Here is a 21,986-nt window from a genome sequence, read left to right on the forward strand (position 1 = left end):
CCCTCTGCTCCAAAGCACCCCCCACCATGTTGAGGGAATGTGGCCTGGTATGGTTTAGGAGAGGGGGGCACACTCACCCTCAGTGGAGGTGCGTCCATAAAGGGGTGCTGCCCCCCCCCCCTCTCCTGTCACTCGCTCTCTGACATAGCTAGATTCGTGCATTGCATGAATCTATCTATGGTCATTGCTGCCGCCCCCTATTCATGTGCCTGGCCCCTTGTTGGGCGCCGGGCATATGAATTACAGTGGTGGGGCTTCTTTGGAAGCGCCTGATTAGAGCCATGGGCTCTAATAGGCTTCCAAAAGGGTTAAACAGCGGGTGCGCTGCTGTGCGTTCTCTGATTACTCATTGGTTTGTTAGGGAACCGAATACATCGCTTCCCTAACACTGACCCGCCTCTCAGCCAATCAGGTTGCTCAGGTCTGGTTACCTGTCACCTGATTGGCTGAAACAACAGGCGCCACTATTGGATGCCTAATGGGAGGAGAGGACGGGAGAAGAAGTGCAGGAGACGCATGAAGGACCCCGCTCGTCATTGTCACCCGCTGCCCCACAAGACAGGGTAAGTTCCGGGCAGAAGGTGAGCGGGCGGGGGGCACACTGTCACACTGGCAGCATTTGATGGCACAGTTGCAGCGTTTGATGGGCACAGTCGCAGCATTTGATGGGCACAGTCACAGCGTTTGATGGGCACAGTCGCAGCATTTGATGGCACAGTCACAGCGTTTGATGGGCACAGTCGCAGCGTTTGATGGGCACAGTCGCAGCGTTTGATGGGCACAGTCGCAGCATTTGATGGGCACAGTCACAGCGTTTGATGGGCACAGTCGCAGCATTTGATGGCACAGTCACAGCGTTTGATGGGCACAGTCGCAGCGTTTGATGGGCACAGTCGCAGCGTTTGATGGGCACAGTCGCAGCATTTGATGGGCACAGTCGCAGCATTTGATGGGCACAGTCGCAGCGTTTGATGGGCACAGTCGCAGTGTTTGATGGGCACAGTCGCAGCATTTGATGGCACAGTTGCAGCGTTTGATGGGCACAGTCGCAGCGTTTGATGGGCACAGTCGCAGCATTTGATGGCACAGTCGCAGCGTTTGATGGGCACAGTCGCAGCATTTGATGGCACAGTCGCAGCGTTTGATGGGCACAGTCGCAGCGTTTGATGGGCACAGTCGCAGCGTTTGATGGGCACAGTCGCAGCATTTGATGGGCACAGTCGCAGCATTTGATGGGCACAGTCGCAGCGTTTGATGGGCACAGTCGCAGCGTTTGATGGGCACAGTCGCAGCATTTGATGGCACAGTCGCAGCGTTTGATGGGCACAGTCGCAGCATTTGATGGCACAGTCGCAGCGTTTGATGGGCACAGTCGCAGCATTTGATGGCACAGTCGCAGCGTTTGATGGGCACAGTCGCAGCATTTGATGGGCACAGTCGCAGCATTTGATGGCACAGTCGCAGCATTTGATGGCACAGTCGCAGCGTTTGATGGGCACAGTCGCAGCATTTGATGGCACAGTCGCAGCGTTTGATGGGCACAGTCGCAGCATTTGATGGCACAGTCGCAGCGTTTGATGGGCACAGTCGCAGCATTTGATGGGCACAGTCGCAGTGTTTGATGGGCACAGTCGCAGCATTTGATGGCACAGTCGCAGCATTTGATGGCACAGTCGCAGCGTTTGATGGCACAGTCGCAGCGTTTGATGGGCACAGTCGCAGCGTTTGATGGGGGTTTTTAAAAAATGTTTTCAGTTTGTTTGCGCCCCCCCCCCAAAATTTTTTAGCACCAGCCGCCACTGCTCACCCCCTTTTCTTGTCCTGCTGGGCTGCATGGCACAGATAAGGGTCTGGTATGGATTGGGGGACCCCACACCATTTTTTTTTCTTAATTTTTTATTGCCATCAATTCTTGTTTTTTCACATTCAGCTATCAGCTGGGAACCCGGCTGGCATCTTATGACTAATCGGTTGTTAAGGACGCAGCGGCTGCCCGCTCCTTCACAATGCTGTATTTGCTATTGTGAATAAATACGACGGCCACCGTCAGGTGTTAAATTACCGCACGTTTTCACAGCTCAAATACCGCATGACTTCATAAAATAGCTCATGTGGCATTTTAGTAGCATTTTTTTTGTGAGTGCCAAAAAATGTTTTGAAAAACGCTGAGCGGTATTGTACTGTATATTTTTAAGGTGCTCGATACCACTTTGTGAACGGAGCCCATAGATACTAATTAACCACTTAAGGACCGGAAGAATTTCCCCCTTTAATGACCGGGCCATTTGTTGCGATACGGCACTGCTTCGCTTTAGCTGACAATTGCGCGGTCGTGCGACGTGGTTCCCAAACAAAATTAACATCCTTTTTTCCCCACAAATAGAGCTTTCTTTTGATGGTATTTGATCACCTCTGCAGTTTTTATTTTTTGTGCTATTAACAAAGAAGCGCGGCAATTTTGAAAGAAAAACAATATTTTTTTACTTTTTGCTATAATAAATATCCCCCAAAAAATATAAAAAATCATTTCTTCCTCAGTTTAGGCCGATATGTATTCTTCTACATATTTTTAGTAAAAAAAAATTTGCAAAAAGCGTATATTGATTGGTTTGCGCAAAAGTTATCGCGTCTACAAAATAGGGAATAGATTTATGCCATTTTTTAAATACTAGTAATGGCGGCAATCTATGATTTTTAGCGGGACTGCGACATTGTGGCGGACAGATCGGACACTTTTGACACATTTTTGGGACCGTTGACATTTATACAGCGATTAGTGCTATAAAAATGCACTGATTACTGTATAAATGTGACTGGCAGGGAAGAGGTTAACACTAGGGGGGCAATCAAGGGGTTAAATGTGTTCCCTGGGAGGTGTTTCTAACTGTATGAGGAGACTTAGTAGATCTGTCTCACCTGCGCTGTCAGGACGGGGATTCGTGTGTTTTTTCATAGATCCCCGTTCTGGCTCTCGTGCCCGCGATAGCATGTGGCCGGCCATGTGCACTGCGTCCCCCCGCCACGCAGCGGGCTCACGGGCCACGCCTGCTAGAGCTGTTTAGAGGGCCGACATACAGCTACAGCAATTCGCGGGAACGTGCCGACCCGCCGCAGTATAATGACAGTGGTTAACCACTGGCCGACCAGCCGCCGCAGTTACACTGCGGCAACATGGCTCGGCTGCGCGAACCGCCGTCATGGTATGTCGGTACCTTAGAGGGACACTAGGGGGCGCGCGCCCCCTGCACGCCCACGGAGCCGATGTGAGTGCCCAGCAGTTGCGATCGCTCGGGGTACACCGAGAACCAGGATCTGTATGTGTGTAAACACACAGTTTCCAGTTCTCTGAGGGGAGAAGAGACGATCTGTCATCTCCCCTGCGCAGTCCCCTCCCCCCTTCAGTTAGAACACACACGAGGACACACTTAACCCCTCCCCCTAGTGGTTAACCCCTTCACTGCCAGTGACATTTTTACAGTAATCAATGAAATTTTCTAGCACTGATCGCTGTATAAATGTCAATAGTCCCAAAAATGTGTCATAAGTGTCCGACGTGTCCGCCATAATCTCACAGATAAATATCGCAGATCGCCGTCATTACTAGTAAAAAAAAAATAATAATAAAAAAGCCATAAAACTATCCCCTATTTTGTAGACGCTATAACTTTTGCACAAACCAATCAATAAACGCTTATTGCGATTTTTTTTTACCCAAAATATATAGAAGAATACGTATCGGCCTAATCTGAGGAAAAAAAATTGTTTTTTTATATATTTTTTGGGGATATTTTTTAGAGCAAAAAGTAAAAAATATTGCTTTTTTTTCAAAATTTACGCTCTTTTTTTGTTTATAGAGCAAAAAATAAAAATCGCAGAGGTGATCAAATACCACCAAAAGAAAGCTCTATTTGTGGGGAAAAAAGGACGTCAATTTTGTTTGGGTACAACGTCGCACGACCGCACAATTGTCAGGTAAATTGACGCAGTGCCGAATCGCAAAAAGTGCTCTGGTCAGGAAGGGGGGTAAAATCTTCTGGGGCTGAATTGGTTAAATATTTATTTTTCTTTTAATTCCACCCAAAACAGGCTGACCTTGACCTTTGACCTCGACTTTGACCCTGACACCAACCCTGGCAAACCTTGTTATATATATATTTTTTCCTCTTTATTTTTGATTCTTTAATTTTAAATGTCTGTTTATTTATTTTTATACACACTTGTTTGTGTATATCTTCCTCTCCTCTACAATGTATCTTCCTCTTCATACAGGGGGCGGGCTCACAGTGACTGATCATTGGGATAGCCAATTAGAGGCTATCCCAGCGATCGGTTGAGCCGGAATTGGGAGTCCCAGGTCCCAATCTTTAGGGGATCTCTTGGTGAGTGCGCTCCCATCATAAACAAGAGATACACATATATGAGTCCCCCACAGAGAAAGAGGCTATATTCCATGAGGCTGTATATATATATATTCCATGAGGCTGTATATATATATATTCCATGAGGCTGTATATATATATATTCCATGAGGCTGTATATATATATATTCCATGAGGCTGTATATATATATATTCCATGAGGCTGTATATATATATATTCCATGAGGCTGTATATATATATTCCATGAGGCTGTATATATATATATATTCCATGAGGCTGTATATATATATTCCATGAGGCTGTATATATATATATTACATGAGGCTGTATATATATTCCATGAGGCTGTATATATATATTCCATGAGGCTGTATATATATATTCCATGAGGCTGTATATATATTCCATGAGGCTGTATATATATATTCCATGAGGCTGTATATATATATTCCATGAGGCTGTATATATATTACATGAGGCTGTATATATATATTCCATGAGGCTGTATATATATTCCATGAGGCTGTATATATATATTCCATGAGGCTGTATATATATTCCATGAGGCTGTATATATATATTCCATGAGGCTGTAAATATATATTCCATGAGGCTGTAAATATATATTCCATGAGGCTGTATATATATATTCCATGAGGCTGTATATATATATTCCATGAGGCTGTATATATATATTCCATGAGGCTGTATATATATATATATATTACATGAGGCTGTATATATATATTCCATGAGGCTGTATATATATATATATATATATATATATATATATATATATGTAGGAAGGCCAGTATGGTGGCCTGAATTTATGGGAGGAGCCCGGGGGGTATTTAAGCAGCCCGCTCACCTGTGGTGCTTGTCGGTTTCCTGTGCGCGATATACGTCACTAGGCCGACTATTCGATATACCAGCGTCCGCAAGTTCTTGCCTCGCAAGTTCCCGTATTCGATATTCCGTACTCAAAACCTTCGAAGTCCGCGTTTTTCGTTCGTATTTTGTACCACGCGTCTGGCTTGGCTGTCGCAGGTAAGGTCCCGTCGGACTTTTCGTTTTCATATCATGTCACTAAACCGTGATTTCAAATTTTCGTTTCACTCGCATTTCACAAACTGCAATGTATATCGCTCATACGTTCGATATGTTACCATTTCGACAGCACCGCGACGCAGACGTCGCTTCATTTCTAGCATGTCGGTATTCAAAAACGAAAAAAAAAAAAAAATATATATATGCGTCGGTAGACAGCCATAGCGAGTCGCAATTTGCAATTTATCAAGTCAGTTCGATACCAACCATTTCTCATTTCTGAAACATTTCTAAACTCATTTCTGACATTTCAAATCATTTCAAACACTTCTCATTTCAGTCACCTACCGCGCTCCGATTCGAATCCAGTCGCACCAAAAGATGCACCGATTCGTTCCGGTGTGCCCCAGTTATTACGGCCTCATTTCTATACATGCTCCAGAGTTACGTTATTGTCAGTCATTCGTACCTCTGTCATGGTTATCATTTCATTTCCACGTATCACGTTCCGACATGAATTCAGTCGCATGGAAATGCACCGATTCGTCTCGGCGTGCCCCAGGATTGGCCACATTTCGGTACATGCTCCGGAGTCCGATTCGTAGTCAGTCGCTACAACAGCACGACCGATTCGCGCCTCCGTCATGGCAAACGATATGTTACACCGCACTTACCGCGCTCCGCTTCGAATCCAGTTGCATCTTCCATGCATCGATTCGTTACGGCGTGCCCCAGGGCTCGGCCTCATTTCTGAAACATGCTCCAGAGTCCGGATCATAGCTAGTCGCAGATATCGGGCGACTGATCCGTATCTCTGTCATGCAATTACTACCATTTCACTCCCACAACGCATCACCGTTTCGAAACCAGTCGCATCTGAGATGCACCGAGTCGTCACGGAATGCCTCGCTTGTTTCGACCGTATCCATACCTATACCAGAGCTCGGTTAGTTGCCAGTCGCAGAACACGGCACAACCAATTCGAGCCTCGGTCAAGGTAATCATTTCTCTCATTCATTTCATACTGCGCTCCGATTCGAATCCAGATGCATCAAACAGGCACCGATTCGTCCCGGGTGCACCAATGTTTTCAGTTGCCTCATTTCAATACATGCTCCAGAGCCCGGTTCATGGTCGAATCAGTCACGACACGACCAGGCCGGACCTCTGTCAGGGAGTTCATTCATTTCATAATCAAGGCAAACATTTCGAATCATTTCATTGTCACAAAGATTGCAAACACCATACAAACGGCCCCAGCCAACACCTGCATCAGAACTTGGTTAGCTATCAGTTGCGGCATAACCAATACGTGCCTTTGCCAGGACAAACATTTCACGGTTACATACCACACTCCAATTCAAATCCAGTCGCATCCGTGATGCACCAACTTATTCCGGCATGCACCAGCGTTTCTTTGCCTCATTTCAGTATATGCTCCAGAGTCCAGGCCGCAGTCAGTCGCAGCTGCGGCACAACCGATTCGTGCCTCTGTCATGGCGAAACGTTTCTCATTCATTTCACTCTAAGGCAAACATTTCATTTATTTCGCTGTCGCATGCCGCGCCCCGATTCAAATTCAGGGCATCTGTCAGACATCCATTCATCCTGGCAAGCCCCAGTTGGTGCAGCCTCATTTGCGCAGTCATGGCACACCGATTCGTGCCTTTGTCATGGCACAAACAGTTCACTCATTTATTTAATGCCATGCACCTGTCGCTTAAACATGTTACAATTTACCTTTCAAACCAGGTAGTCAAACACTCCACCGGTTCTCATCTGTCATTTCCTCTAGGTCAGTCAAAAAAAAAAAAAAAGGGGGGGACCACACCCCGTCTTCCTTCGAAGCTCAGTCATGGTCCTGATTTCATTCGTTGGAACCTTCGCCTCGCGACTATACCCCCTCATAGTCACAGCACATCCAAGTATAACCTCTTGCAATCATCGCAAATACGCATCCAAACACAACTTCTTGCATTTCATTGCAAGCACACATCGAAACATAACTTCTTGCAATTGCAAGCACACATCCCATCATGACTTCTTGCAATCGTTGCAAGTACGCATCCAAACAGAACGTCTTGCAATCGTTGCAAGCACACATCCAAGCACAATTTCTTGCAATCATTTCAAACACGCATCCAATCACAAAACTTCTTGCAAACGTTGCAGGCATGCATTCAAGCATAACTTCTTGCAATCGTCGCAAGTACGCATCCAATTACAACTTCTCGCAGCCATTGCAAGCACACATCCAAGCTTAACGCTTGCAGTCTTGCAAGCACATGCAGCAATACGAACTTTTCACAGTCACTACAAACACATCTCCACCGACAGGAACTCCCTTGCAATCGTTGCAAGCACACATTCAAGCACAAATCTTACAATCATTACAAGACACGCATTAGCATAACTTCTTGCAATCATTGCAAGCACGCATCCAAACACAACTTTATAATTGTTGCAAACACGCATCCAAGTATAACTCCTTGCAGCCCGTGCAAGCACATGCAGTAATACGGACTTCATGCAGTCACGGCAAACACATCTCCATTGACACAAACTCCCTGGCAATTGTTGCAAACACGTATTAAGCACAACTCTTCCAATCATTGCAGGGTTCGCATCTTAGCATGACTTCTTGCAGTTAGTACACATTTCCAGTGGCACACAATCAGTCACACATCAATCTTCAGTGGCACTTAATCGGCCACTTGTCTCCAGTGGCATTTCATACGAGCCATTCATCAATTTCTGTATCACATCTCGCTTAGGTCAGTTGAGTTCAGGTTCCACCCCGCACCAGGTATCGTATTTCCACACACAGCTGGCTCCTCATAACATCATCAGGCTATACCTAGCCTACATCCAGCGTTTCTTGCCCTCACAGGACAGCAAAGAGTCATCCGTGTCTACGGCTCATACAGTAGAATCCTTTCTATGTGGCGTCCAGAAGCATCAGACCACAGCTAACGGCAAACGTTGCCCATCACAACTGCCATCTTCAGGGACATGTCAAAACCTCAGACATTCCCCAATCTAGACAAGCAGCCATCTACCTGGCCCTCTGTGGTTTCTACGGCCTAACAATTCACTTTTACTGGCACAGGCAGCCAGGTACTACGTAGACACAACTTGACTCGCTGGTAATATCATTATGTCCTTCAGCTTGTAGTCTCTAAAAACTCAATAAACCGGAACCGAGGTCTACAATAACCTCCTCCGAATTAACGAACACCACGCAGGCCAGCCTCCCCCTTGACAAACTGACCTGTATCAGGTTAGTTCCCCAAGACTTCACCCATACACGGGTGTGTACTAACAAGCAGCTGCAGTCTTTCCTAAAAATGCGGACCTATCAATGTCGGAAGGACCCGTACTACGTGGGTCGGTGTATCAATGGTTATACCTTAAACTCTAGGGTCTTATCACCTACGTCGCTCTTATCACCCCAGGTAGCGACAGATGCCACAGCCACCACAGGCATCGCGGCAATTTTTGGCCATCATAGGTTCACAAGTACATGGCCCCCAGAGACACTCCTAAACCCCGGGTTTACCCGGACTTCCTCCCTCTTCAAGTTACACCCAGTCATGGCAACCGCTTAACTCCAGGGTCTTATCTGGACAGGACAGGTCGTGGCTTGCCACCGACATCCGGTCCGAGGCGAGCCTCTTAATGAAGCCAGCTCCGCATCGCTCTGTTATGTCCTTCTTGCGCAGGCTGGTGTAATTAGCCTGGCAACACCAGTTTAATGTCCACTGCACGTTCGTTCCAGGCTGCCATCTTCTGGGACATGTCTACTATATTAACCAGTTCACTGTTGGGCCTTCTCCCCAGTTTGGTCATACAAGCAGCCATTTACTCGGCCTACCACGGGTTCTGGCGGCCCAGCGAGTTCACCCGCAGCAATCCCGCAGGCCAAGTTCTGTGTAGTTGGCTCGCTGCCAAAACCATTTCATCCTCCACCCTGCAGTGTCCAAAACCCAGCAATCAGCTCCAGGATAGTCATCCATCTCCATAAAGTAAACAACGTCCGGTGGCCAGTAACCATACTCGCCCGCCTACTGTCACTCCTACCGGAACACTCAACCTCTAGTCCCCTATTACCTTTCCGGGCAACCCTCGAGTGCCTGCCAGTTCATCAAACACCTGGGGGTTCTTCTACGCTGCCTACACCTCGACCCCAGTCAGTACTCCGGTCACTCTTTAGTATTGGGGCAGCCATGGCAGCATTTCAGCATGGGTCCCAGACCACGTCATCAAGAGACTCAGCAGGTGAAACTCTGCCTACCTCGCCTGTACATCCCCACTCCTTAGGTGGAAACGGCACAAGCATTCACCAAACTTGCTCAAATAAATAAAGCCAAAACTAATAAAACCACACCCCTACCTGAATGTTTTTGCCCCCTTATTCTGGCATACCGACCAGCAGACCAAGGCACACTTTCAGGTCCATTTCATATGGTAAGTCCACACTTCCAGGTCTATTTCCGATGGTAAGTTTTATGCTAACTACAAATGTTATCTATGTCCATATCGGACATAGGGCTCCACCCATAAATATATATATATATATATATATATATATATATATATATATATATATTACATGAGGCTGTATATATATTCCATGAGGCTGTATATATATTCCATGAGGCTGTATATATATATATATTCCATGAGGCTGTATATATATTCCATGAGGCTGTATATATATTCCATGAGGCTGTATATATATATATATATATTCCATGAGGCTGTATATATATTCCATGAGGCTGTATATATATATATTACATGAGGCTGTATATATATATATATTCCATGAGGCTGTATATATATATATTACATGAGGCTGTATATATATATATATATTCTATGAGGCTGTATATATATATTCTATGAGGCTGTATATATATATATTCCATGAGGCTGTATATATATATATTCCATGAGGCTGTATATATATATATTCCATGACATGAGGCTGTATATATATATATTCCATGAGGCTGTATATATATATATTCCATGAGGCTGTATATATATATATTCCATGACATGAGGCTGTATATATATATTCCATGAGGCTGTATATATATATTCCATGAGGCTGTATATATATTACATGAGGCTGTATATATATTCCATGAGGCTGTATATATATATTCCATGAGGCTGTATATATATATTCCATGAGGCTGTATATATATATATTCCATGAGGCTGTATATATATATATTCCATGACATGAGGCTGTATATATATATTCCATGAGGCTGTATATATATATTCCATGAGGCTGTATATATATTCCATGAGGCTGTATATATATATTCCATGAGGCTGTATATATATATATATATTACATGAGGCTGTATATATATATTCCATGAGGCTGTATATATATATATATATTACATGAGGCTGTATATATATATTCCATGAGGCTGTATATATATATATATATTACATGAGGCTGTATATATATATTCCATGAGGCTGTATATATATATATTCCATGAGGCTGTATATATATATATTCCATGAGGCTGTATATATATTCCATGAGGCTGTATATATATATATATATATATATATATATATATATATATATATATATATATATATATATTCCATGAGGCTGTATATATATATTCCATGAGGCTGTATATATATTCCATGAGGCTGTATATATATATTCCATGAGGCTGTATATATATATATATATATTCTATGAGGCTGTATATATATATTCCATGAGGCTGTATATATATATATTCCATGAGGCTGTATATATATATATATTCTATGAGGCTGTATATATATTCCATGAGGCTGTATATATATATATATATTCTATGAGGCTGTATATATATATTCTATGAGGCTGTATATATATATTCCATGAGGCTGTATATATATATATTCCATGAGGCTGTATATATATATATATATATTCCATGAGGCTGTATATATATATATTCCATGAGGCTGTATATATATGTATTCCATGAGGCTGTATATATATATATATTCAATGAGGCTGTATATATGCATACAGTTGGTGGGGAGGGGTTGAGGCCTCTTTTACACTACTTGCTATATATTGGTGCCAGCATTACGGCTGGGGGGGCCATGAGTTTGGCCAGGGCACTGAGGGCAGCAGACAGCACAGTCTGACAGTCATGTTGTAGAGCCAACTTAGAGGGCCGAGTAGGGCAGACACGTGCGACGCGTTTCATTCCTAATCAAAGGGGCAAATTTTGTATTATTTGGGGATTCGGATTTATCTGAATTTCCCAACTCACAATAGTGATGAATTTAACCACTGAAGGACCAGCCGCCACAGTTGTACTGCGACAGGTTGACTCCCCTGGGCGAATCACCGCCATGGTACGTCGGCCACTGTAAGAGCTCTAGGGGGTGTATGCACACATGCGATGCCCGCCGGCCACCCGCGATCGCTCCTGACATAGACAGAACGGAGGTTTGTCAATGTAAATGTTCTGTCAGGGGACGAAAGACAGATCTGCTGTTCATTCTGATTAGGAACGGTAATAGGTCTCCTCCTCCAGGCAGTCCCCTCCCCCCACAGTTGGAAACACCTCCCTAGGGAACACAGTTAACCCCTTGATCGCCCCCACCAATGTTAACCTCTTCCCTGCCAGTGCCATCTATACAGTAATCTGAGGCTATTTTTAGCTCTGATCGCTGTATAAATGTCAATGGTCCCAAAAAAGCTTCAAAAGTGTCCGATCTGTCCTCCGCAATGCCGCAGTTCCACTAAAAATCGCAGATCGCCACCATTACTAGTAAAAAAAAATATAATAAAAATGCCAGAAATCTTTTCCCTATTTTGTAGACGCAATAACTTTTGCGCAAACGAATCAATATAAGCTTATTTTTTTTTACCAACAATATATAGAAGAATACGTATCGGCCTAAACTGAGGAAGAAATTTGTTTTGCTTTTTTTAAATTTGGATATTTATTATAGCAAAAAGTAAAAAACATTGTTCTTTTTTCTAAATTGTTGGTCTTTTTTCATTTATAGCACAAACAATAAAAACCACCAAAAGAAAGCTCTATTTGTGGGGAAAAAAAGGAGGTGGATTTTGTTTGTGTACAACATCGCACAATTGCGCAATTGTCAGTTAAGGCGACGCAGTGCCGTATTGCAAAACATAGCCTGGTCATTAAGGGGGCAAATCCTTCCGGTCCTTAAGTGGTTAAACCAATCCAAAATAATGAAACAAAATTTTGTCCAAAATTCTAATTGAATTCGAAAACAAGAATAGAATAAAATAGAACAGAAAATAAAGGTATGGAATAGAAAATAAAAGAACAGAATAGAATAAAAAAACAATAGAATAGAAAAAACAATAGAATAGAACAAATTAGAAAGACTATAAAAGTCTTCCAAAATTTGAATGTCAATAGAATAGAATAAAATAGAATAAATTTGAATTTTAATAGAATAGATTAGAATAGAATAGAAAAGGTTAGAACAGAAAAAAGAATAGAATAAAATAGAAAAAAAACAATAAAATACAATAGAACAGAAAGAATATAACCGTCTTCCGAAAACCTAATCTCGAATCGTATACATTCGAATTTGAATAGAATAGATTAGAATTGAATAGAAAATAAAAGAACAGAATAGAAAAAACAATGGAACAGAATTAAAATACAAACAATATGACTGTCTACCGAAGTTCGAATTTTGAATAGAATAATTTCGAATTTCAAATAGAATAAATTTGAATTAGAATAGAATAGATTAGTTCAGAATAGAAAAGAATAGAATAAAAAAGAATAGAATAGAAAAAAAATAGAAAGAATATAACGTCTTCCAAAATTCGAATTTTGAATAGAGTAAATTTGAATTTGAATAGAATATATTATAATAGATTAGAAAAGCTTAGAACAGAAAAGAAAAGAATAGAATAGAAAAACAATAGTATAGAAAGAATACAACCGTCTTCCAAAATTCTAATTTCGAGCAGAATAAATTTGAATTCAAATTCGATTCAAATTTTCCGAATTATTTAGTTGAATGCGACCGAATTTGGATAATTTTAATCAAATTTTTTTTTTAAAAATTAACGAAATGAAACAAATTCCAAAAACAAATTTAACTAAACTTTGAATAACGAATCAAAACAAAACGAGACAACATTTTTCATTTTGCACCAGTAAGCAGAGGTCCAGTCACCGACTTTGCCACAGTCACTTACCCATGTATGGCAGCAGGGGTAAGTGGTCTATGATGCTGAGGCTAAAGGGAGGACGGGAGCATCAGTTCGCCGGTCCAGCGGACTACCAGCCCTGCCCATTCTATCCTCCAGGTCAGGCTCCTCCCACTCCAAAGCAGCGATGCGGTGGCAGGAGAATATAGTGTAGAGCTTGGTGGGTGGGAGTACAGGTTCTGGACACTGGACTAGGAATATGTCACTGTGACCCACTGGGCCCAACAGCAGCGGATGGATCTGTCAGCCAGCCTGGCCTTGTACAGCGAGAGTCACTGCCTAGTACTACACCGGCAGATCATTCCACCACATACGGACCACTGTGCTGCCTTTTGCTCTGTGGCAGCACCGCCGTGCACAGCAGCAGGGCAGTGACACTTCAAATTTTGGTAGAACTATCCGGGGAGATTCAGACCCCCCTGACCCCCTCATTATCTACATCCCTGGATGTATTAAAAATAGACTATGCATAAAACTTCTTGCCTATTGTAGATGGGACACCTTTCATCTTTTTTTGAGCACTTTAAACCTTTAGCGTTCTGATGAGGATATGAATTCCATGGACCGGTAGCAGATCTTGGCAGGTGTAGCACCCTCCCGGCACAGGGTGTATGGCCAATCTTGTTGTTGGCTCTTTCTGTAGTCAAGGGAGCAATGATCATTTATTCTGGTCTGTTTAGGGTTTCACAGATTGGGAGTTGGATTGTTTCCCCCTGCCACTGGGAGAAGCTTCCAGAGTTTAGGGAGGGAGATTAAAATGACCAGCCTTTTTATCATGGCCTGGCTAATCCCTGGAGAGGAGTGTCCAGAAGGTGGCTAGGGAGTTGAGATAGAATGAAGCCCTGGAGAGATTGTTGTCGTTCCTCAGGAGGATTTCAAGCCTGGCGGGGGGGGCTGCTGCCCCTTTGAGGCAGCCTGTGGACTGTGTAGCTGTTCTTTGGGGTCTCAGCTGTGTCAGGGCTGAGGGCCTGAGGTGATCTTCTGAGGAGCTGGCTGTAGGACTACACCATAAGGGATCTGGTCTGGAGAAGGATTGTCTCCGGGTGACTGTGTGCGTTTGGGATATAAGTACCAGAGATAGCTTGGACTGGGACGCCTCTCATAGGGTCTAAAGTATTTGCCATTCTCCATCCTCAGCTTAGAGAAGAGTGTGATCCTGTTGCTGTGTTGTGTTTTGGAGTATCCCATGCCCTAACTCTTCTCCTGTTTAAAGTTCATCAGGCAATACGTTTTAAAAAGACATCCCCTAGGCTGAGGTACTGGAGCCGGAGTGTATGGACTGGTATTGTGGTGGTGGACAGCCTCTGTATTATTAGGGAAGAACCCCCTGAGGGGGCAGCGCTACATCAAGTCAGCTGTTTTAGACCACAAACCCCTTCCCAAGTCCTGACCGATGACTAGGTGCCCCTTGCCATCCTATATCTGGGCTTTAGTTCTGTCCTACCCCGGCCTGACTCTGATTGGATGATGTCAGACCAGTACAAAATACAATCCAATAAATGAACACAAGAATGAGAACTCTTAATTCATTGAACTATTGAATTCATGTTTCTCATACTTTCATGTACAAGCCATGGAAAAGAAAATCCATAGAAAGTGATTATATAAAACAACATATACAGTAAAGCTTTATAAAATACATCAAATAAAATCATCTGATTATTCAAAAAAATTGCATAAAATGTAACCAAATATAACAATATTTATATTACAAAGAAGCAGGAACTCCTAGTTACAGTGCAAATCCAGGAAAGGCGGCAGTAGTTTAGGTGGGACACGATTAGAGGGATCACCAGAATTTAATCTGTGACACATCGGGGATGTCATACAAGAAGATGGCGGGTAGTAAGGGAGGAAGAAGGAGGGATTGTAGGAAATGTAGACACACTGGGGTCATACAAGAAGAAGGTGGGTAGTATTGATAATGAGGAGAACTGTTGGAAATGTAGACTTGCTGGGGTGATAGAAGATGTTGTTTAGTTTGGGGTTGCCAGGAGGGAATGTAGGAAATGTAGACATGCTGAGGTCATGCAATAAGATGACGGGTAGAATTGGGGAACAAGGAGGGATTGTAGGAAATGTAACCATGCTGTGGTCATACAAGAAGATGGTGTGTGGAATGGGAGGAAGAAGAAGGGGTTGTAGGAAATGTAGAAATGCTGAGGGCATACAAGAAGATGGTGGGTAGTATTGGGGAACATGGAGGGACTGAATACAATGCATACACCCTGAGGTCATACAAGAAGATGGTGGGTATTATGGGGCAAAGAAGGAGAGATTGTAGGAAATGTAGACATGTTGAGGGCATTTAAGGAGGTGGTGGGCAGTATTGGGGAACAAGGAGGGATTGTAGAAAATGTAGCCACGCTGAGATCATACAAGAGGGTGGCAGGTAGTATGGGGGAGCCAGGAGGGAATGTCGGAAATGTAGACATGCTGAAATCATACAAGTAGGTGGATAGAAGTATTAAGAAAAGGGGAGGAACTGTAGGAAAGGTAGATACACTGAGATTATACAAGAAGTTGTTGGGTAGTATTGAAGAACAAGGGGGATTATAGGAAATGTAGACACGCTGTGGTCATACAGGATATTGGCGGGGAAATAAGATAGGATTGTAGGAAACGTAGACATGATCAGCTCATATAAGAAGATTGTGAATAGTATTGGAGAAAAAGGAGAGATTGTAGGAAATGTAGACACACTGAGGTCCTTCAAGATAATGGTAGTATAGTATTATTTAGGAAAGAGGAGGGATTGAAGAAAATGTAGACAATGTAGACACACTGAGGTCATACAAGAAGATGGCGGGTAGTACTGGGGAAAGAAGAAGGATTGAAGGAAATGTAGACACACTAAGGTCCTTCAAGATAACGGTAGTATAGTAGTATTTGGGAAAGAGGGGGGAATATAGGAAATGTAGACGTGCTGTGGTCATACAGGATAATGGAGGGGAAACAAGAAGGGATTGTAGGAAATGTAGAGACGATCAGCTCATATAAGAAGATGGTGAGTAGTATTGGAGAAAAAGGAGAGATTGTAGAAAATTTAGACACACTGAGGTCCTTCAAGATATTGGTAGTATAGTAGTATTATGTAGACACACTGAGGTCATACAAGAACATTGCGGGTAGTACTGGGGAAAGAGGAGGGATTGAAGGAAATGTAGACACGATGAGGTCATAGAAGATGTGGATAGAAATAGGAGGGTTGGTGGGAAATGTAGACCCGCTGTGATCATACAAGAGGATGGTGAGTAGCATCGGAGAACTTGGAGGGATTCTAGGAAATCTTTATGTCTTCCATAGCCAGGTAGAGGTGATAAAGGGATCGTTCTGCAGTAGAAGTCCATTCTGAAGACCCAGATCATTTTATATAAATCAAACACAGTTCTTGTGTCCTTGTTGTCTCATGTTGGAAGGCGGATTGTTCCTCCGTGTCCTATGTGAAGACGGTCTAGGGTTTCTTTTTCATACCATGTAGTATGCACCAATGGGCGATGAAGACAGGGGGCATCGTCAGAAGCAGAGCCACAGAGCCCCCAATTAGGGAATTCCTCAAACAGTTGAAACAAGACTCATCTACAAGAGATGGGAGAGATCAGAGTGTGAGATATTTACTAAAGGTAATGTTTTTTCAGCTTTTATCTGTATTAGTTGGACAATGACACTCTTCAGTCAGAACATGTCACTTGTAGACTCACAATGAAAAACCCTAATTATATCACACTCAGCCCCTTTTCCAATCCAATGCTGAGTCTACTCTTGGTGTGTGGCCACCAGAACTTCTGGGTTTCACCTGGAGTGCCAGTGCCGCAACCAGTCAGGACACAGCACTGGTCCTCTATGTCCTCTGCGCTTCTTAAGCTGCCAAGTGTTCTCTGTACTGCCCCTCTGGTGACCCAAGTGTGCCCCTTTGTGCCCCATGACTCTAGTGATTCTGAGGTATTCTAGTGAAATCTCCATGACATCAGTGTCTAATCATAGATTCTGACACACTCTGCAGTTGTCTGGCCTACTATGCTCCACCTTCAGTACCATCTGATGACTCTACCCTTCAATCCATTCCTGAAATAATCACCAGAACTGTCCTCCTCTCAGTGGATACAGAACCCCACCCATGAAAAATTTACCCCATCACAATGTCTGTTATTAAAGTGATTGCAAAGTCTTTTTTTTTTTGTTAAAATAAAAAAAGAGGGTAAACTTACCTTTGTTCAATGGTATTGCAGAGAGTGGTCTCTTACCTCTTCTTCTGGAGTCCCCCCGCTGCTCCTCTCCTCCTACAGGTGACCCCTATAGCAAGCTGTGCAAAAACAGTCAAGGAGAGGACAAAGGACGAGTGGCCAGTATTTCCTCTGGCCTCCCAGCAGCTAAACATTTCCTCATTACTGGCCTATCATGCCTTGTTCTGCACTGTGTTGCTGTAAGTAGGTGACCATCTTGGTACAAGTGGGGCTATGCTTCCTCATTTCAAAGCTGCCCACAGATGTCCTGATGACTGGTGGGGGAATGATAGAGGTGGAGGAAGCACAGATCCTTGGAATGGATGAATCAGAAGCACGGAGATCCTTGCATGGCAGGGCCTCAAGTACAACTTCCTCTCCAGTAAGGAAAACACTGAGCAGCACTGATATCACCAAACCTTACTCTGAATCTGGATATACCAACAGACAGTCAGAAGTGCCTTAGATGATATCACACTGCAGATATACATTGATAAAACTCAGGGTAGAGGAATGACAGGGAGCAGAGTGTGAGTGTGGAGAAGGACGGGGAGCAGAGTGTGAGTGTGGAGAAGGACAAGGAGCAGAGTGTGAGTGTGGTAAAGGACAAGGAGCAGAGTGTGAGTGTGGAGAAGGACAGGGAGCACAGTGTGAGTGTGGAGAAGGACGGGGAGCAGAGTGTGAGTGTGGGTAAGGGCAAGGAGCAGAGTGTGAGTGTGGAGAAGGACAAGGAGCAGAGTGTGAGTGTGGGTAAGGGCAAGGAGCAGAGTGTGAGTGTGGAGAAGGACAAGGAGCAGAGTGTGAGTGTGGAGAAGGACAAGGAGCAGAGTGTGAGTGTGGGTAAGGGCAAGGAGCAGAGTGTGAGTGTGGAGAAGGACAAGGAGCGGAGTGTGAGTGTGGTAAAGGACAAGGATCAGAGTATGAGTGTGGTAAAGGACAAGGATCAGAGTGTGAGTGTGGTAAAGGACAAGGAGCAGAGTGTGAGTGTGGTAAAGGACAAGGAGCAGAGTGTGAGTGTGGGTAAGGGCAAGGAGCAGAGTGTGAGTGTGGGTAAGGGCAAGGAGCAGAGTGTGAGTGTGGAGAAGGACAAGGAGCAGAGTGTGAGTGTGGGGAAGGACAAGGAGCAGAGTGTGAGTGTGGTAAAGGACAAGGAGCAGAGTGTGAGTGTGGTAAAGGACAAGGATCAGAGTGTGAGTGTGGTAAAGGACAAGGAGCAGAGTGTGAGTGTGGAGAAGGACAAGGAGCAGAGTGTGAGTGTGGTAAAGGACAAGGAGCAGAGTGTGAGTGTGGGTAAGGGCAAGGAGCAGAGTGTGAGTGTGGAGAAGGACAAGGAGCAGAGTGTGAGTGTGGAGAAGGACAAGGAGCAGAGTGTGAGTGTGGTAAAGGACAAGGATCAGAGTGTGAGTGTGGAGAAGGACAAGGAGCAGAGTGTGAGTGTGGGGAAGGACAAGGAGCAGAGTGTGAGTGTGGAGAAGGACAAGGAGCAGAGTGTGAGTGTGGGGAAGGACAAGGAGCAGAGTGTGAGTGTGGAGAAGGACAAGGAGCAGAGTGTGAGTGTGGGGAAGGACAAGGAGCAGAGTGTGAGTGTGGTAAAGGACAAGGAGCAGAGTGTGAGTGTGGTAAAGGACAAGGAGCAGAGTGTGAACATAAGGAAGGACAGGGAGGAGAGGTCACTCTCTACTCACCTGGGCAGGAGATTTGGGTGGTGTTGCTCTCTTTCATGCTCACTGAGTTTTGTACAGAACAGCTGACATTCATTGGGACAGTCTTGAGTTCTTCTTTAGAGAAGGTCACATTACTGGAGTTTTCTCTATAAAATACTGTCCCATTCACTGTCCATTTATAAGTGACATTCTGGTCCTTCTCTACCACACAGGAGACAATGACACTTCCATTTTTTTGGCAAGAGAAGATCACCTGAGGTGTAGAGGGTGGAGCTGAAAAGACATTGAGGAAACTTACAAAGGAAGAGATGATGAGGAAGGAGAAGAGGAGACGAGAGGAAAGGGGAAGAAAGGAAATAAAGGTAAAAAGAAGAAGCGTGTACAGGTGAGGTGAGGAGAGGAGAAGAAAAGAGAGAAAGAGAAGATGAGAGGAGCAGAGTATGGGGAAGGATGAGGAATTGTAATGTTACTACAAGGAAGATGAGGAATTGTACAGTGAGCATGGGAAAGAACAGGGAGCAGAGTGTGAATGTGGGGCAGGATTAGGGTTGGTGCTCGAGTGTTTGGCAGCGCAGGGTTTGCTTCGTACCCACTTGTTTGTGGGTCAAGGACCAGCCAAACTATTCAGCCTTTTTGCCCACCCAAACCTCTTGATGTAAGCAGCTTCAGCCATTGATTATTTGGTGGTATTACTACCGCCAATAAAAAATGGTAGTAACACCTCGCAGGCTGCTAGCATTGTTGGTTGCCAAGGTGAAGGCGGACACCAGCATCCTAGCAACCACAATCCCTATACTTGGTGGCTCATAAAAATGCTGATGGGAATCCTGGGTGAGGACCAAATAGGGTCATGATCCTATTTGGACACAGACGTCAGCCAGAGCCCAGTCCATATGTTGACATTCAGCTGTGGAGGAGTTTGTCAGAATATATACCCCCTACTCATTCATGTAAAGGTAGGCTGGAAATCTGGGGGTCACTTTATTTTATTATTCCCCCCTACAGAATCCCACATCTACTCAGCTTAGAATGTGGAGAAGAATCCCTTATCCTCATGAACATGGATACAAGGTTGAGTGAAGAAATGTCACCAGTACATAGAGGATTCTTCAAAATGGACCAAAGCTTTATTTTCTTTATCACATGGTAAACATAAGGCAACGTTGCGGAGCCACACATTGCCCCTTTGTCAGGCATGTGACCTGCCTGACGAAGGGGCTCTGCGTAGGTCCGAAACATTGCCTTATGTTTACCATGTGACAAAGAAAATAAAGCTTTGGTTCATTTTGAAGAATCCTCTGTGTACTGGTGACATTTCTTCACTCAAACATATGGAGGGTTCCCTTCTAGGGGGACCCCCCTAGCATAGCACCTTCTTCATTTTCAGGAATGTGTGCACAGGGAATATTGTGTTTCTCTCTCCATATGTTAAAGGCATGTGGCCGGGAATGTTGCTGCCTTTCCTGGTCAGCCAGCTTGGATAAGGATCTCGTGGTGCTTATGTTTTTAGCTGAGGTTCTCCCTCAAATTCTTTGGGTCTGGTATAGCATTTGAGGGGGACCCCACTCATTTTTTTTTTTCATTTCATTTCCTGATCCTAATCAAATATAAGGGTTTGGTGTTGTATGGATTTTTAGGGGGAACCCCTTACAATCCATAACAGACCTTCATCTAGGATAAAGGCCTTGTATGGATGTTAAGAGGTATCATGGCAGCTATGTTTACGTAGTGCATGAAGTGGCCAGGTTATGTCAATTAATGGTAATTTAAATGGTATTTTCTGGCTCACTCAATGGCAGGACACAAGTGGGTAGTCTCTTCACTTGCTTCTACCCCAGAGGACCCTGCTCCCATGAATTTGAGGCTGGCCCAGGCCATGTGATCTATTTTGTGATCCTCTTACTACCTAACAAGATGTGTTATGGAAAAAAGTTCCCTTACGTTGCTGCAAAAAAGTTGTAGCAATTCCCCCTGTTGATTGAACACGCCATGGTTCTCTCTTCTACTCCATCTCAGTATCAGTCCCTCTGTCACTCAGACAAGATCTTTGGCCACAGTTTACAATACTGCCTCCTTGTCCATCCCACCTTCTGTTAATGGTCGGGCTCTTGAGAGGGAAATACTAACCAGCCTTGGCTGTTTCTCTAAACTAATATCTATAATCCTGGATGATCGAGCACCGGCCTAGTTTACTGCCGATTTTCAATAAGATTCTTCCAGTTCTAACTGATGCTGATTTGTCCTGCTTCAATCCTCATGTCCATTACATTCTGAACTTCTTACAGGTCACCCTCTTTAAGTAGTAGTGCAAGAAAAGGCTTGGTTCATAAATCCGGCGCTTCTAATGGTTATCACCCCACTTGTGGAAAGACTAAGGATGACTCTGCTGGATGTCTGCAGGTCACTTCCAACTTACAA

General features: G+C 43.9%; 1 protein-coding gene across 4 annotated transcripts in view; it reads right to left on the reverse strand.

The window, feature by feature from the left end:
• Positions 1–15,206: 15,206 nt before the first annotated feature.
• Positions 15,207–21,986, reverse strand: part of LOC141129518 (uncharacterized) — a 148,430-nt gene continuing 141,650 nt past the window's right edge. For all 4 annotated transcript variants that reach the window (XM_073617601.1, XM_073617603.1, XM_073617602.1 and 1 more), the window contains 2 exons: positions 19,590–19,841; positions 15,207–17,260 (listed from right to left, as the gene is read on the reverse strand). In XM_073617601.1, the coding sequence (XP_073473702.1) occupies positions 17,136–17,260; positions 19,590–19,841 (377 nt within the window). In that variant the 3' untranslated portion in view covers positions 15,207–17,135. The remainder of the gene's footprint in view (positions 17,261–19,589; positions 19,842–21,986) is intronic.

The sequence above is a fragment of the Aquarana catesbeiana genome, linkage group LG02, assembly GCF_042186555.1.
Source record: "Aquarana catesbeiana isolate 2022-GZ linkage group LG02, ASM4218655v1, whole genome shotgun sequence".
Lineage (NCBI taxonomy): Eukaryota > Metazoa > Chordata > Amphibia > Anura > Ranidae > Aquarana > Aquarana catesbeiana.